Genomic DNA, 16,589 nt, shown 5'->3' on the forward strand with positions numbered 1-16,589 from the left:
CCATCCAGCCATCTCAACCTCTGTCGTCCCCTTCTCCTCTTGCCCCCAGTCCCTCCCAGCATCAGAGTCTTTTCCAATGAGTCAACTCTTTGAATGAGGTGGCCAAAGTACTGGAGTTTCAGCTTTAGCATCATTCCTTCCAAAGAAATCCCAGGGCTGATCTCCTTCAGAATGGACTGGTTGGATCTCCTTGCAGTCCAAGGGACTCTCAGGAGTCTTCTCCAACACCACAGTTCAAAAGCCAATTCTTCGGCGCTCAGCCTTCTTCACAGTCCAACTCTCACATCCATACATGACCACAGGAAAAACCATAGCCTTGACTAGACAAACCTTTGTTGGCAAGTAGTGTCTCTGCTTTTGAATATGCTATCTAGGTTGGTCATAACTTTTCCTTCCAAGAAGTAAGCGTCTTTTAATTTCATGGCTGCAGTCACCATCTGTAGTGATTTTGGAACCCAGAAAAATAAAGTCTGACACTGTTTCCACTGTTTCCCCATCTATTTCCCATGAAGTGATGGGACCAGATGCCATGATCTTCGTTTTCTGAATGTTGAGCTTTAAGCCAACTTTTTCACTCTCCACTTTCACTTTCATCAAGAGGCTTTTGAGTTCCTCTTCACTTTCTGCCATAAGGGTGGTGTCATCTGCATATCTGAGGTTATTGATGTTTCTCCCGGCAATCTTGATTCCAGCTTGTGTTTCTTCCAGTCCAGCGTTTCTCATGATGTACTCTGCATAGAAGTTAAATAAACAGGGTGACAATATACAGCCTTGACGTACTCCTTTTCCTATTTGGATCCAGTCTGTTGTTGCATGTCCAGTTCTAACTGTTGCTTCCTGACCTGCATACAGATTTCTCAAGAGGCAGATCAGGTGTTCAGGTATTCCCATCTCTTTCAGAATTTTCCACAGTTTATTGTGATCCACACAGTCACAGGCTTTGGCATAGTCAATAAAGCAGAAATAGATGTTTTTCTGGAACTCTCTTGCTTTTTCCATGATCCAATGGATGTTGGCAATTTGATCTCTGGTTCCTCTGCCTTTTCTAAAACCAGCTTGAACATCCGGAAGTTCACGGTTCACGTATTGCTGAAGCCTGGCTTGGAGAATTTTGAGCATTACTTTACTAGCGTGTGAGATGAGTGCAATTGTGCAGTAGTTTGAGCATTCTTTGGCATTGCCTTTCTTTGGGGTTGGAATGAAAACTGACGTTTTCCAGTCCTGTGGCCACTGCTGAGTTTTCCAAATTTGCTGGCGTATTGAGTGCAGCATTTTCACAGCATCATCTTTCAGGATTTGAAAGAGCTCCACTGGAATTCCATCACCTCCACTAGCATAGCATTGCCTTATTAACAATTACTCTTTATCCTGTCATTTTAGAGGTTGTTTTAGGGTTTATATCACATATTTTAACTTATCAAAGTCTACATTCAGGTAATACTGTACCATGTCACTTAGAGGATAAACCTTGTAATGTATATTTTTATACTCGTCTTCTCAGTCTCTATGCTGTTGTCATATATTTTACTTCTACAGAGTGATTAACATTTCCTGTAGTCTAGGTCTGTTGGTAATGAATTTTTTCAGCCTTTGTATGTTCAAAAGAAAGTTTTAATTTCACCTTTGTTTTTATTTTTGATTGATATTTTCATGGTATGGAATTCTAATTGACAGGTTTTTTTCTTTACATTGCTCTACTGTCTCCTTGTTTGCATTGTTTCTGATAAGAAACCTCTCGCCATCCTTATTTTTGTTTCTGTGTATGTAATCTGTCTCTTTTCTTTGACTCAAGATTTTTTCTTTATCACTGATATTAATCCATTTGATTATGCTCTAATGTGTTTTCTCCTTTCTTCGGCTTCAAATTCATTGAGCTCCTTGGATCTGTTAGTTGATAGTTTTCATCAAATTTAGCTAATTTTTGGCCATTATTTCTTCAAATACTTTTACTGTCCATGTCCCCCTCTCTCATTCTACAGAATAATCCCTTGATGTGGCTGTTCGAACTTACAGGGTAATAACTTCTCAGGTATCAATTGTTCGAGTAATATTTATTTAGCAAATATCCCACATTTAGACTATGTCTAGCTTTCTTTTTCCTTAACTTGCTATAGTTCCAAATAAGGACTAAAGATAATTGGTTTATAGATGTTTACTATTTATTGACCCAGAACTTTTATGTGGATTGTTTTATGTTTGAATGAGCAATTTAAATAGAGTGAAGTCTGTGCTTTAATTTATATCATTTTATGGTAACAAGAATAGTTCTTTAAATGGGTTTTCATAGGAGGGTGAGGAAAGGATTGATCTCATCAATTTTAGAATACAAACATGTCGAATGCATATTTTTAATAAACTTGAAATAATAGTTAATGGTCATAAACAGGTTTTTTAAATATCTACTTTTATAACTTTTTTAGTACCACACCTCAGGTATTGAGCCCCACTATCACATCTCCCCCAAATGCACTGCCTCGAAGAAGTTCGCGACTTTTTACTAGTGACAGCTCTACAACCAAGGTAATTTAAAAATTTCTGTATATCACATTTATTTAATACTTCCTCCTCTGAAACTTCTGTTCATTGATGACTCAGTCTCTAATGAATACATTAGGAGACTATTTAAAATTTTTTTAATGTTAAAATTACAAAATTACAGAGATGGAGAGGAGATCAATAGTTACTAGGAGTTAGGACTGAGGGGAAGATATGTCTTTTATAGCATAGCACAAAGGAATTTCTTTTTGTAGTGGTAGAATAGTCCTGAATCTTTATTGTGGTAGTTGATTAAATCCATACATGTAACACAATTTCACAGAACCAAAATTTTTTAAAAGGTCCATGTAAAAACTGATGAAATCCAAGTAAGATCTATAGTTTTAATTGCTAGTATTGCAGCAATTCCAGTTTCCTGGATTTGATGGTATACTGTGGTTATGTCACATGTTTCCATTGGGAAAGATTGTGGGAAGAGTGAATGAAAATTTTTTGTTTTCTTTGCACATTTCTTTGGACAGCTGGAAAGTTGTATACCTTTGGTAAATTTTCTTCATCCATTGACAAATATTATGGACAGTCTTTAATTGTGACATATAGATCAGCAGTTTTATACCTTACAGATTTCAGTGCTCTGAGACAATTAGGTAGTTGTTGTATCTCCTTACTTTCTTATTTTTAATTAATAAATGAAAGTGATATACTTTGAATAAAGAGAAATGCTTAAAGCTAATGTACCTTAAATACTAGTCAATATGATTTATTTTCAGAATTGTTGCATTTCAAATTAAGTAACTTTGAAGACTTTTGTTTTTATAAAATTTTTTCTGAGAAAAATATAGATCAGTCAAAACCATATGTTTATTTATATCTGATACTTAAAAAAAAGGGTTAGATAGATGTTTAAAATACATGAGTATAACAAGTATGGAATTTTCCTTGTTACAGGAGAATAGCAAAAAATTAAAAATGAAGTTTCCACCTAAAATCCCAAATAGAAAAACAAAAAGTAAAACTAATAAAGGAGGAATAACTCAACCTAACATAAATGATAGCCTGGAAATCACAAAATTAGATTCTTCAATCATTTCAGAAGGAAAAATCTCTACAATTACACCTCAGATCCAGGCATTTAATCTACAGAAAGCAGCAGCAGGTCTGTTTTAAAAGCTTAAAATCTTCTTTATATTTTATTTTATTCACTGGTTTTAAGTAAGTTTATTTTTGTTCATTAAATAAACATTTTTTTCTGGGTAGATGTTGGCTTTTTTTTTTTCTTTTTCTTTTTTATTCATTTTATTATTTATTCATTTTTGGTTCTGGCTGTGCTGGGTCTTCATTGCTGCTGTGGGCTTTTTCTCAGGGGCTACTCTCTAGCTGTGGTGCGTGGGCTTCTCATCTCAGTGCAGTGGCATTTCTTGTTATGGAGCACAGGCTTTAGGTCTATGGGCTTCAGTAGTTGCGGCACGTGGGCTCATTTGTTGCAGCTCCCAGGCTCCAGAGCTCTGGTTCAATAGTTGTGGTGCACGGGCTTAGTCGCTCTGCGGCATGTGGGATCTTCCTGGACCAGATATTTATTGAACCTGTGTCTCCTGCATTGGCAGGCAGATTCTTTTCCACTGGGCCACCAGGGAAGCCCAGTGTTGGAAAGTTTAATGAAATATTTTTTAATTAGCCTTCCTAGAAAACCAGGCAGCTTTATTGTGTTTTTTTTTTCCTTTGTTTACTACATTATTTTCTCCCAGAAGGTTTGATGAGCCTTCTTCGTGAAATGGGAAAAGGTTATTTAGCTTTGTGTTCATACAACTGCAAAGAAGCTATTAATATCTTGAGCCACCTGCCTTCTCACCACTACAATACTGGTTGGGTGCTGTGCCAGATTGGAAGGGCCTATTTCGAACTTTCAGAGTACATGCAAGTAAGTATTTAAAAAGTTACATATGCCTTTCTAGAGATAATTTAAATTTAATTAAAATTATGTTTGAGAAGGCTAGATCTAAGGGGTCAATATTTATTATGTAATGTCTTTATTTTGTCAATATTAATAACTTATCAGTTCACTTCTTTCTTGTGTTAAGGGTAATTTGAATTCTTTGGGATTACTTGAGATAGATTTGTAGAGAACCGAAGTAATTCTTACGTGGAACATTTGTACTCTACTTACTTGGATCTGAAAATATGTATTTACCATGTAATAGACATTTATAATGGAGAAGGCAATGGCAGCCCACTCCAGTACTCTTGCCTGGAAAATCCCATGGACGGAAGAGCCTGGTGGGCTGCAGTCCATGGGGTCGAGTAGAGTTGGACATGACTGAGCGACTTCACTTTCACTTTTCACTTTCATGCGTTGGAGAGGGAAATGGCAACCCACTCCAGTGTTCTTGCCTGGAGAATCCCAGGGACAGGGGAGCCTGGTGGGCTGCCGTCTGTGGGGTCGCACAGAGTCGGACACAACTGAAGCGACTTAGCAGCAGCAGTAGCAGACCTTTATAACGGAGAAGGCAATGGCAACCCACTCCAGTACTCTTGCTGGAAAATCCCATGGACAGAGGAGCCTGGTAGGCTGCAGTCCATGGGGTCACGAAGAGTCGGACACAACTAAGCGACTTAGTAGTAGTAGTAGTAGTAGACCTTTATAATCAAAATTCTTTCTACTATATAGAGAGCTTACTGGGATGAATTTTTGGTACTTAGTATGTTTTATAAACTTAATACAATGAAGAAAGTTGTAAGTAATTGAGGATATAATGTTCTTATTGTAAGATTTTATCATTTTAATTTTAATCATATTTGTTGATTATCTGTTTAAATCAGGAAAGGAGAGGATGATTAACCTAAAGCCAAAGAAAATTCTAATTTATTCCCCAGTTCTACTTTCAAAGCACTTCCTCCCCCACCTCTAAACTTAAATTAGAAAAACCTTTATGATGCACGATACTGGATGCTTGGGGCTAGTGCACTGGGAAGGCCCAGAGGGATGGTATGGGGAGGGAGGAGGGTTCAGGATGGGGAACACATGTATACCTGTGGCGGATTCATTTTGATATTTGGCAAAACTAATACAATTATGTAAAGTTTTAAAATTAAAAAAAAATGTTAAAAAAAAAAGAAAATGCTCAAAAAAAAAAAAAAAAAACTCAACATTCAAACATGGCATTTGGTCCCATCACTTCATGGCAAATAGATGGGGAAACAATGAAAACAGTTTCAGACTTTATTTTCTTGGGCTCCAAAATCACTGCAGATGGTGACTGCAGACATGAAATTAAAAGACACTTACTCCTTGGAAGGAAAGTTATGACAAAGCTAGACAGCATGTTTAAAAGCAGACATTACTTTACCAACAAAGATCCTTCTAGTCAAAGCTACGGTTTTTCCAGTGGTCATGTATGGATGTGAGAGTTGGACTGTAAAGAAAGCTGAGCACCAAAATATTGATGCTTTTGAACTGTGGTGTTGGAGAAGACTCTTGAGAGTCCCTTGGACTGCAAGGAGATCCAACCAGTCAATCCTAAATGAAATCAACACTGAATATTGACTGGAAGGACTGATGCTGAAGCTGAAGCTCCAATACTTTAGCCATCTGTTGTGAAGAACTGACTCATTTGAAAAGACCCTGATGCTGGGAAAGATTGAAGGCAGCAGGAGAAGGGGACTACAGAGGATGAGATGGTTAGATGGCATCACTGACTCGATGGACATGGGTTTGAGCAAGTTCTAGGAGTAGGTGAGGGATAGAGAAGCCTGACGTGCTGCAGTCCATGGGGTCAGATAGAGTCAGACATGACTGAGCGACTGAACTGAACACTTGATAATGTCATTTATATTGACCATTCTAAAATTGATATCTACCACGTAGATGGAAAGTGGAGGGCATAGTTTTCTGTTTCATTTATAATTCCCAGATTGCTGGTGAATGTAACATCTTTTCATAAGATTGTTGGTAGTATTGAGTAATGAAGTCAACCCTGGTGTCAGACTTCTGTATTCTAACCTCAGCTAACCCTTTACTAACTCAGTGATAGTGGGTAAGTTACCTAACTTCTGTGAGTCTCAGTTGCCTCATCTGTTAATGGGAATAATATACCATAGACCTCAGAGGGGTGTTAGAAGGACTAAATGAGATAACACAAGTAAAGAATTTATTGTAATAAAGAAACAATACTAAGTAATCTCAATGAAAAAAAAAAAGAAAAACCTTTAAATAAAGCTTTAAGAAACATAATAGAAATTATTTAAAGTTGATAATAAGATCACTTGTTTGCCCTTTTTACATTCAGCATGTATTTGAGTGCATGTTATATCCCAGACTCTCTTCTATACTGTAATATAGCTAGACAGATAATTGCTTGCCTTCATAGAGTTTACTTTCTAGCAAGTGTGCATGTGCTAAGTTGCTTCAATCGTGTCTGACTCTTTGCAACCCTATGGACTGTAGCCTGCCAGGCTCCTCTGTCCATGGAATTCTCCAGACAAGAATACTGGAGTAGGTTGCTGTGCCCTCCTCTAGGGGATCTTTCTGATCCGGGGATTGAACCCATGTCTCTTAAATCTGCTGCATTGTCAAGCAGGTTCTTTACCACTAGTGCAACCTGGGAAGCCTCCTTTCTAGTAAGAAAAATTGTAAGCCAATAAATGTATAAGGACATATAGCAATAAGTCATATGAAGGAAAAGTGAAGCATGGTAAGGAGACTGGGGAACAGTGAAGTATGGTGCTATTTTTTTTAAAAAACATGCTCAGAGAAAGAAGATTATTATTGCTCCTTTAAGGAGCCTTGCAGAGCTCTGGGGGTGTAGTATTCTTCCAGGTGGTGAATAAATCCAGAAGATACCTATTCTTGTAATTTTGAGTAATAAAGAAAAAAGAGTTATAGACAGCCTTTTTCATTGCTGGATTGTGATTTTTTTAATTGGTACGTAGGTAGAAGTGGGATTTGGCAAGCCTTTTCAAAATTATTTGTTTCATGGGTTCTTAACATGAATTTTTTTGTTACCCCTAATCATAGAGCAGATATAGACCCAGATATTTAAAGGAAATCTTTGTTTCAACTTAGTTTTTTGTTTTGTTCCAATTTTCCTTTCTGTCTGTGGCATAATCATTTTTCAGAGGAAACAATAGATTCTGAAAAATTTTAAACCAGGTTACTAAAACCTGTACTTGACAGGTTGTTAGGTCTATTTTCTTGTAACCAGGGTGTGTTTGAAAAAATGAAAAACTTATCTGTATAACTTTTAAGGATTTTCAGGGGAGTCACAAATTTAAGCTAATTCTGGATGATGTATGGCCATATCATAAGAATTCCTATTCTTATGGCCATATCTAAGCATTCCTATTTTTCTAGTTGTATGAATGCTATTTCCTTATCTTGTCATCTTCATTTCATTAAAAATAGACCTGATATTCCTTATTCTAAACTAAGTTTGACTTTCAGAATTTTTAACGAATTGATAAACTGGGGAGCTAACTGGTTTCATATAGCCCAAAGTGTCAAACTTCAGGGGAGAGAAGCACAGTTCTGGAAGCTGTGAGTGTGGCAAGGAAAAAACTTTGACATGGTAGCTGAGAAGGGACCCTAAAGTCAAGAGAGTGCTGCAGAAGAAAAAGGAATTTATATTAGGCAGGGACTGTGGTCCCTAGCAAGTACGACACTGATGGAAATATTCAGTGCTCAGTATGCCATAGGGTTGACAGCCACCCAAGCCTATTTTTCCCCTAAAGTGTTCAACTTAACCTTTTGTACGTATACATTTTGTAAATGTACAGAAATAGATTTTCTATTGCAGAGGTCACTCGTCTCTCACCTTTCCAGAGAGTTATTCTATAAAGCTGCTATAAAAACTTGGAATAATGTTTTTTGAGAATAAAATAATTGACTTCTTTTTAAATTTGTCTGGATCTTTCTTCTTTCTTTTTGGTGGAAACAATTTTTTTTTTCCCCAGAATTTATGTTCCTACCATGACTTGTGTATAAAAACTGGGTTAAGTATAAATATGATTGCATCAATATTTGACCTACCATAGAAGGTTACTCAGTTTGGCCGTGTGTTGGTGCTAATTCACATAAAATTCACGTGTAAAACAAGGCCGCATTTAGGTCCTATGAGAGTAGTGCCCAGCACTCTCCCAGTATATATGTAAATTGTATCAACTTGTTTTCCTCTTACTAATTTTTGTATTTCAGGCTGAAAGAATATTCTCAGAGGTTAGGAGAATTGAGAATTACAGAGTCGAAGGCATGGAGATCTACTCTACAACACTTTGGCATCTTCAAAAGGATGTTGCTCTTTCAGTTCTTTCAAAAGACTTAACAGATATGGATAAAAATTCACCAGAGGTAAATTAACTGAAGCACTTCGTTCATGTTTGTTTTTCTTTTCTTTTTTTTTTTTTTGCTGCATCGGCGTGGCATGTGGGATTTTAGTTCCCCAACCAGGGATTGAACCCAGGCCCTCAATAGTAACAGTGAGGAGTCCTAACCACTGGATCACCAGGGAATTCCCTGCAACTGTTTTTTGATTGTCTTTACCAAATGGGAATGACCCAAATCATTAATTTAGTTTCATCCATGCTTATTTTTGCATTTTTCTCTATAGGCCAAGAGAAGGAGAAATCCTAGAATATATGGTACAGATTCATAAATAGAAAAATCTTAAAGCAGATATTTCATTCAGGATTAATCAAGATTTGGTTATACTTGCTGTTGTCACCAAGAGTAGAGTTCATTAAACAGAAATAGAGATTTTAAAGTGCTCATTTTAAATTAAAATAATAATTTTAACTGTCATTTTAAGGCATAGGCAGGTTATTTACATGTTTCAGTCCTATAAGGGTTTTATTTCCTTGCATCCCAAGAATATTTAGTGGTCCCTTTGTAACACATTTAAACTTAGAATTTAAGAGTCAGTTCTCATTATTCCTGGTAGTTAGGTCTATAGTTTCCATGAACGCTAAATTGACAAATACTGAGCCATTACTCCTAGGAGAAATATACACACACATATCACACGTGGGTCCACCAATGATCACTAAAGCACTGCAAGTATTGATTTTGGTTTTACAAGTTAATTTTAGAAAATAGACAGATTTGCAAATATGGAATCCTTGAATAATGAGCATTGACTATATCTATTAAAGCTCTTCAATTGTTGTCTTTCTGTTCTACGTAAGATCTGAGTCTTGATTTTAGTCATAGATTGCTTTTGTTAGAAAAAAATAAATCAGAATTTTAATTATGCATTTGGTTTTTGTTTCCTTTTTTTTTTTTTAAGGCCTGGTGTGCTGCAGGGAACTGTTTCAGTTTGCAGCGGGAACATGATATTGCAATTAAATTCTTCCAGAGAGCTATCCAGGTTGATCCAAATTATGCTTATGCCTATACTCTATTAGGGCACGAGTTTGTGTTAACTGAAGAATTAGACAAAGCATTAGCTTGTTTTCGAAATGCTATCAGAGTCAATCCTAGACATTATAATGCATGGTAAGTGCTAACAAAGTGCAAAGACAGTGTCTTATTAATGGGGCTGGTACCCAGTAATTTTTCTTGTGAGATTATTTCTTTGTTGTCATAAATTTGAAGAATGGTACATACTGGTTGGTAGCTTGTAACCTAAGTGGTTTTTTATGTGAAATTTATACCTTTAACAAACTCCTAACTAATGCCAATAGAATTCCAGATGCTTATATTGAACACTTTCTACTTTTTCTCCTACTAAACTTTTGCAAGTATTAATATCTGGTATTGTTACTTTGATTTGTTATTTTTTGTTAGAGCACTAAAATGGTGATGAAAATAGAGAATGGTTCTCTATCATAATTATAATAACAGTATAATTCTTCTATTATCCAATAGGTAATTTCTGCTACCTTTTGGATAATAGAAAATAAATATAGAAAACTATCCATAGTTGTTGCTCTTTGGCAGATTTATTAAGTATTAGTTCTGGTTTATTAAGTTTATCAAGAATGGTCCAGTTTAAGTAATATCTGTTTTACTTTTTTATACTTGTGCGTAAGTAGATGAATAGGAAGGTTAATCTATTAATGATTGGGTTAATCATAGCAGTTTCTAAATCTGAAGCACTAGATTACTGAAATATATTTTTTGATTTGTATATGTGTTTTTTAATGAATTTTATCTCATTTCTAAGTAGTTACATTGCCTGAAAGATGGCCTGATGAGTACTAGCTTCTGTTGACCAGTTAAACAGTCAGGCTTGCCAACATTCACATAAAATTCTCTGTGATATTTTCAGAGCTCAGTTCTTAATAGGACTTGAGTTATTTCTTAAATGTGTAGTTATCTGTTCTGCCATATTTCAGTAGTTGCATTCTTAACAAAATTTACTGTATCAAAATTGTTATAAAAATAATTGTTGCATTTAGAGAAAAGGAGGTATATTCAGACTAGCAAGCTTTTACTGGGAAGACTTTCAATATTGAGTTATTCAGGTAACTAAGTATTTAAACTAAGCAAATTTATTTTTCCAACTCCAAGGTGAGTAGTCTTTCTTTAGTTATCTCCATTTTCACTATTATTAGTACAGAACTTTTCATACCTTTTCTTGATCTCTAACATAATTATAATAATCATTTGTTGATTATTCCCCTTCATTATTACCTAGTTTCACCAAGAGGGATCCTTAATGTAAATCAGTCACAATGTATTTGATGTTTTGAAAATTCAGGGAACATTCCTGTATATCATCTTGATACACTGTTGCATAGTCTTTAAAATGTGTAATTTTGATATCTATGTGAAGCCTTTAAAAATTATAATTTTGAAGTCTATACGTTTTGAAAGCTATAGGAGCATATTTTTCATACAGTGAGTGGGGAGAGGGTAAGCAGACCATTAACTATGCATACTTTAATCATAGTATAAAATATATATGTATTTGGACAAATAATATGGGAGTAGCATTATTAGGAATTTAGGGTCTAGAATCATCGAGGGAGGATCTGAATAGAATACTTGTGTGTGTGTTTAGTCACTGAGTCATGTCTGACTTTTCACTACCCTGTGGACTGTATGTAGCCCACCAAGCTCCTCTGTCCATGAGTTTTCCAGACAAAAATACAGGAGTGAATTGCCATTTCCTCCTCCAAGGGATCTTCCCAACCCAGGGACCAACCCTAGGTTTCTTGGAGCTCTTGTATTGCAGGCTGATTCTTTACCCACCCTTCAGTTCAGTTCAGTTCAGTTGCTCAGTCGTGTCCAACTCTGCAACCCCATGAATTGCAGCACACCAGGCCTCCCTGTCCATCACCAACTCCCAGAGTTTACTCAAACTCATGTCCATCGAGTAGGTGATGCCATCCAGCCATCTCATCCTCTGTCGTCCCCTTCTCCTCTTGCCCCCAATCCCTCCCAGCATCAGAGTCTTTTCCAATGAGTCAACTCTTCGCATGAGATGGCCAAAGTATTAGAGTTTCAGCTTTAGCATCAGTCCTTGAACACCCAGGACTGATCTCCTTTAGAATGGACTGGTTTTATTTTAAAATGTGTTTGATAGCAATACCTATCTCCTTGGTTCCATCTAGGATTAAATAAGGTAAATCAAAGAATTTAATAAAATTATCAGCAGACACATGATAATCGCTCAGTAAAAATTAGCTATTAAATCTAGATTGTAGTGGTAGGTCTAAGGATGTGGTTTCTTTTTTTCTAGTTGTTATAGTTTTATTTGATTGATTGTTTGATTGACTGGATTGTTTTTACTTATAAAAATGACTTGTCTAAAACACTTGGGCAGTTTTTTATCATGTTAGATTTTGCCTACCCTAAGACCATCAGTATTTTTCTACTGGTTTATTAAAATGCCACATTCCATACATATCCTTTTATTAGCTAAACTAAATTAGCATTTCACATCCTTAAAATTGTATTTTATTTTAAACTCTCAGGTATGGTTTAGGAATGATTTATTACAAGCAAGAAAAATTCAGCCTTGCAGAAATGCATTTCCAGAAAGCACTTGACATCAACCCTCAAAGTTCAGTTTTGCTTTGCCACATTGGAGTAGTAAGTAGCTTTCTAAGTATTGTTCGGTTGATCCCTTTTGGAGTGTTTGTTATTGGCTTAATTGCTATAATGAAAATTAGGGGTTTTTGTTATTGTTATTCTTGAAACAATATCCTGGATTCTTTTACAGCCAAAAATATCGCCTTTTTGCTTGACATAAAGAGAAATCATGGAGTACCCTCATTCCTTGGGCAAGTTACTTAATTTCTCTGAGCTTCTATTTTGTGAATGACAAATAATGCCATCTTGCCTACCTCATAGGGTTATTATAACACTAATATGAGATACTTGATATTTTTGAAAGCAGTTTTCCATGTTAATATTTAGCTCCTAAATTAAGTAACTAATAATTTAAGGCAAATGATTCCTTGTATTTTAGCCTCTGAGTGGTATAGATATGTCAGAACTAATTAAAATTCTTATAAAGTGGTGAGAATGGTCAATTTTATGTTTATATTTTTCTTACTGTATGTGATAATAAGTTGTACTTTGATAGGATAAGAGAACGAGTATGTTTGTTTTTTAAAATCTCATTTACTAATTTCTCTGAAAGCTTGGAACATTTTTTTTAAGTTCTTGTTCTTGTCCTTTCACCATTCTTCCCTCTCCCACTTTCCCTCCCTCTTTTCTTTCTCTTTGCAAGTTTGACCTTTGTGGGAACAAACATACAGTATAAGAAAAATTATATGAGTTTGGAATTTCACTATTCATTTTGGGGGCAGAATTCTAGCTCTTTATAATGATTTTCTTAAGAATTGACATGGTAACTTTTACAGTTAGATACGGTACAAAAATATAGGGAAAATACATCAAAGAATTTTTTTCTGTCACTTTACTTAAACCAAACTTGAGTATCTCTTGCTACCTTTTAGTGAAGTTGAACGTTTTTAAAGCAGGCTTTCTTAAAGGCCATAGTCCAGCATTGTGTAATCTGTGGGTTCTAAGACCTGGAAAGATTACTTCTCGGCTATAGTCTCCCTATTTTTTTTGTTTTTTTTTTTTAGTATAGTTGATTTACAGTGTTGAGTTTCAGCAAGGTGATTCAGTTATATATACATATATATTCATTTTCAGATTTCTTTCCCATTATAGGTTATTATGAGATATTGAATATAGTTCCTTGTGCTATATAGTAGGTCCTTGTTGTTCATGTATTTTGTATATAGTCATCTGTGTCTGTTAATCCTAAATTCCTAATTTATCCCTCCTTCAACCCCCTTTCCCCTTTTGTAACCGTCAGGTTTTTTTCTATGTCTCTGAGCCTGTTCAAATTTATTTTTAATATATAATTTATCTAAGAATGAACATAGCAATATGAGTACACATGAATAAATAATGAGACTTGATTGGGTTTGCTTTTGTTTTTGTTTTTTTTTTTTAAGTTATTTGAAATAAATTACTTACTACCTAGAATTACAGATCAATGGTTTTCAGATATGTAAAGCAGAAGAATTATTTTTAAAACAAATTCCTAAAATAGGTAAAAGTGTAATTGTTCTGAGTAAAACAAAGTTGGTAAGTTTCAGAGCCAGAGCTCCTAGGGGTTCTTGAAAAATTCTGAGAAGTCTAATATTTAGAGGACCATAATAAGTCTGTTAAAATGTATTATCTAACAAAAGAGCACAGATTTTCTTGTGAAGAAAGACTAAGGTTTTTCTTGTCTTTTAGGCTTAAAGGTAACCAAATATGTACTCTAAAGATAGAATCTGATTATCATTATGGAGAGTAATGGTGAATTGGGAGCTGTGTTGTTTTTGAGTCACACTATTTGGTTTTTACCTTTCCTTATAAATATCAAAAGGAAACATTAATAGAATCTTTATTTCTTGTAGGTTCAGCATGCACTGAAAAAATCTGAGAAGGCTTTGGATACCCTAAACAAAGCCATTGTTATTGATCCTAAGAACCCTCTATGCAAATTTCACAGAGCCTCAGTTTTATTTGCAAATGAAAAATATAAGGTAAGATATATATATATGTGTGTGTGTGTGTGTGTGCGCGTGTGTATCTTAACAGTCCTCAACATAGTACTATTTAAGTTTTGCTACTTTTTAAATAAACTAAAAGTTATTTATACTTGAATTTTTGTCTTAAATAGTTTATTTCCCCATTTTTAAAAGCTATTTCTTTTTTGCCTATATTTCTTCATGAAATACAAGAAGGATGGGTGTGTATATATTTAGGAATAAAAGTTTATCCTTTAAAAAGATTTCCTATAGGGAAAGGCAGTTACCTTAAATGTAAAACCTAAACCATTGTATTAGGACCAAAATATATGAACAGAATAAATGAATATATGTGCATTATTCAATAAGTATTTATTTGAATGCCTATTATTAATATATGTCAGACACTAGGAATATAGTGGCAAATGAAGCAACCATATTTTCTGCCTTTGAATAGCTTACCATCTAGTACTCCCTTAGAGGGAGAGTTAGTCACTCAATCATGTCCAACTCTTTGTGACCCCATGGAGTCTTGCTCTGATTTTCTTTATGAAGAAGTGGATGTCTAATCTTACTGTTCTGCCTTTTACAACGTCCTTTAAATCTAATAAACATTTAACAATTTTTAACTCGCTCTTTGAAGCTTACTATAATTATAATTCAGCATTTGTTTTCCTGTCTTGGCTTCATTGTACAAAAATTTTTAAAGTTTTTATTTAATCTGATATATGGTCAGGTTCTTCAGTTGAAGGATTTTATTTATTAATCTTAAAGGCATAAGCAATCTCATCTAAGAGGAATGCCGTGTAAATCAAGCCTATACTTGCTTCAAGAAACCCATGTTCTAATCTGACCCATTGTCCAGGCCAGAATGGTTAAAATCATTTTTGAGTACCAGCTTGGGGCTCAGCCAGATTATCAGGTTTACTTTGATGCATGATTAGGTGTAGGTTAGAAAGGGGGCATAAGAAAAGTTACTGACTGCTTCTGCAATGTCCTGCCTCCGAAATGAAAATCAAACTGTTAGAGGGCCACGTCAATCTCTTTGTGGCAAAAATCATTACTAGACACAACCCTGTCTAATGTACAGTATTGGTATGTAGTTGTTTAAGTCTTCTAGGGCAAAAAAGAGAGCTCTTCTGCTATGTTGGATACTATACTGTGTCTGTGTTAGAAACTGTTTCTCAGAGTTTCCAAGTAGATTATGTGGGGGGAGGGAGGTACAGCATAAATGTATGAAATTTTGATAACAATTGTAACCTACAGTCATCAGATCAGATCAGATCAGATCAGTCGCTCAGTTGTGTCCGACTCTGTGACCCCATGAATCACAGCACGCCAGGCCTCCCTGTCCATCACCAACTCCCGGAGTTCACTGAGACTCAACGTCCATCGAGTTAGTGATGCCATCCAGCCATCTCATTCTCTGTTGTCCCCTTCTCCTGCCCCCTAATCCCTCCCAGCATCAGAGTCTTTTCCAATGAGTCAACTCTTCGCATGAGGTGGCCAGAGTACTGGAGTTTCAGCTTTAGCATCATTCCTTCCAAAGAAATCCCAGGGCTGATCTCCTTCAGAATGGACTGGTTGGATCTCCTTGCAGTCCAAGGGACTCTCAAGAGTCTTCTCCAACACCACAGTTCAAAAGCATCAATTCTTCGGCGCTCAGCCTTCTTCACAGTCCAACTCTCAACATCCATACATGACCACAGGAAGAACCATAGCCTTGACTAGACGAACCTTTGTTGGCAAATAATGTCTCTGCTTTTGAATATGCTATCTAGGTCATAACTTTCCTTCCAAGGAGTAAGCGTCTTTTAATTTCATGGCTGCAGTCACCATCTGTAGTGATTTTGGAGCCCAGAAATATAAAGTCTGACACTGTTTCCACTGTTTCCCCATCTATTTCCCATGAAGTGATGGGACTGGATGTCATGATCTTCGTTTTCTGAATGTTGAGCTTTAAGCCAACTTTTTCACTCTCCACTTTCACTTTCATCAAGACGCTTTTGAGTTCCTCTTCACTTTCTGCCATAAGGGTGGTGTCATCTGCATATCTGAGGTTATTGATATTTCTCCCGGCAATCTTGATTCCAGCTTGTGTTTCTTCCAGTCCAGCGTCT

At 35.7% G+C, this 16,589-nt stretch overlaps 1 protein-coding gene across 8 annotated transcripts in view; it reads left to right on the forward strand.

The window, feature by feature from the left end:
* The window catches only part of CDC27 (cell division cycle 27), a 58,031-nt gene that overhangs the window by 33,951 nt on the left and 7,491 nt on the right, over positions 1 to 16,589 (forward strand). For 7 of the 8 annotated variants that reach the window (XM_010832368.1, XM_010832369.1, XM_010832373.1 and 4 more), the window contains 7 exons: positions 2,421 to 2,520; positions 3,445 to 3,652; positions 4,242 to 4,414; positions 8,684 to 8,836; positions 9,771 to 9,979; positions 12,406 to 12,523; positions 14,356 to 14,484. In XM_010832368.1, coding sequence (XP_010830670.1) covers positions 2,421 to 2,520; positions 3,445 to 3,652; positions 4,242 to 4,414; positions 8,684 to 8,836; positions 9,771 to 9,979; positions 12,406 to 12,523; positions 14,356 to 14,484 — 1,090 coding nt within the window. The remainder of the gene's footprint in view (positions 1 to 2,420; positions 2,521 to 3,444; positions 3,653 to 4,241; positions 4,415 to 8,683; positions 8,837 to 9,770; positions 9,980 to 12,405; positions 12,524 to 14,355; positions 14,485 to 16,589) is intronic. The other variant, XM_010832370.1, reaches the window with a different exon arrangement.

Source organism: Bison bison, unplaced genomic scaffold (assembly GCF_000754665.1).
Source record: "Bison bison bison isolate TAMUID 2011002044 unplaced genomic scaffold, Bison_UMD1.0 scf7180017861046, whole genome shotgun sequence".
NCBI lineage: Eukaryota > Metazoa > Chordata > Mammalia > Artiodactyla > Bovidae > Bison > Bison bison.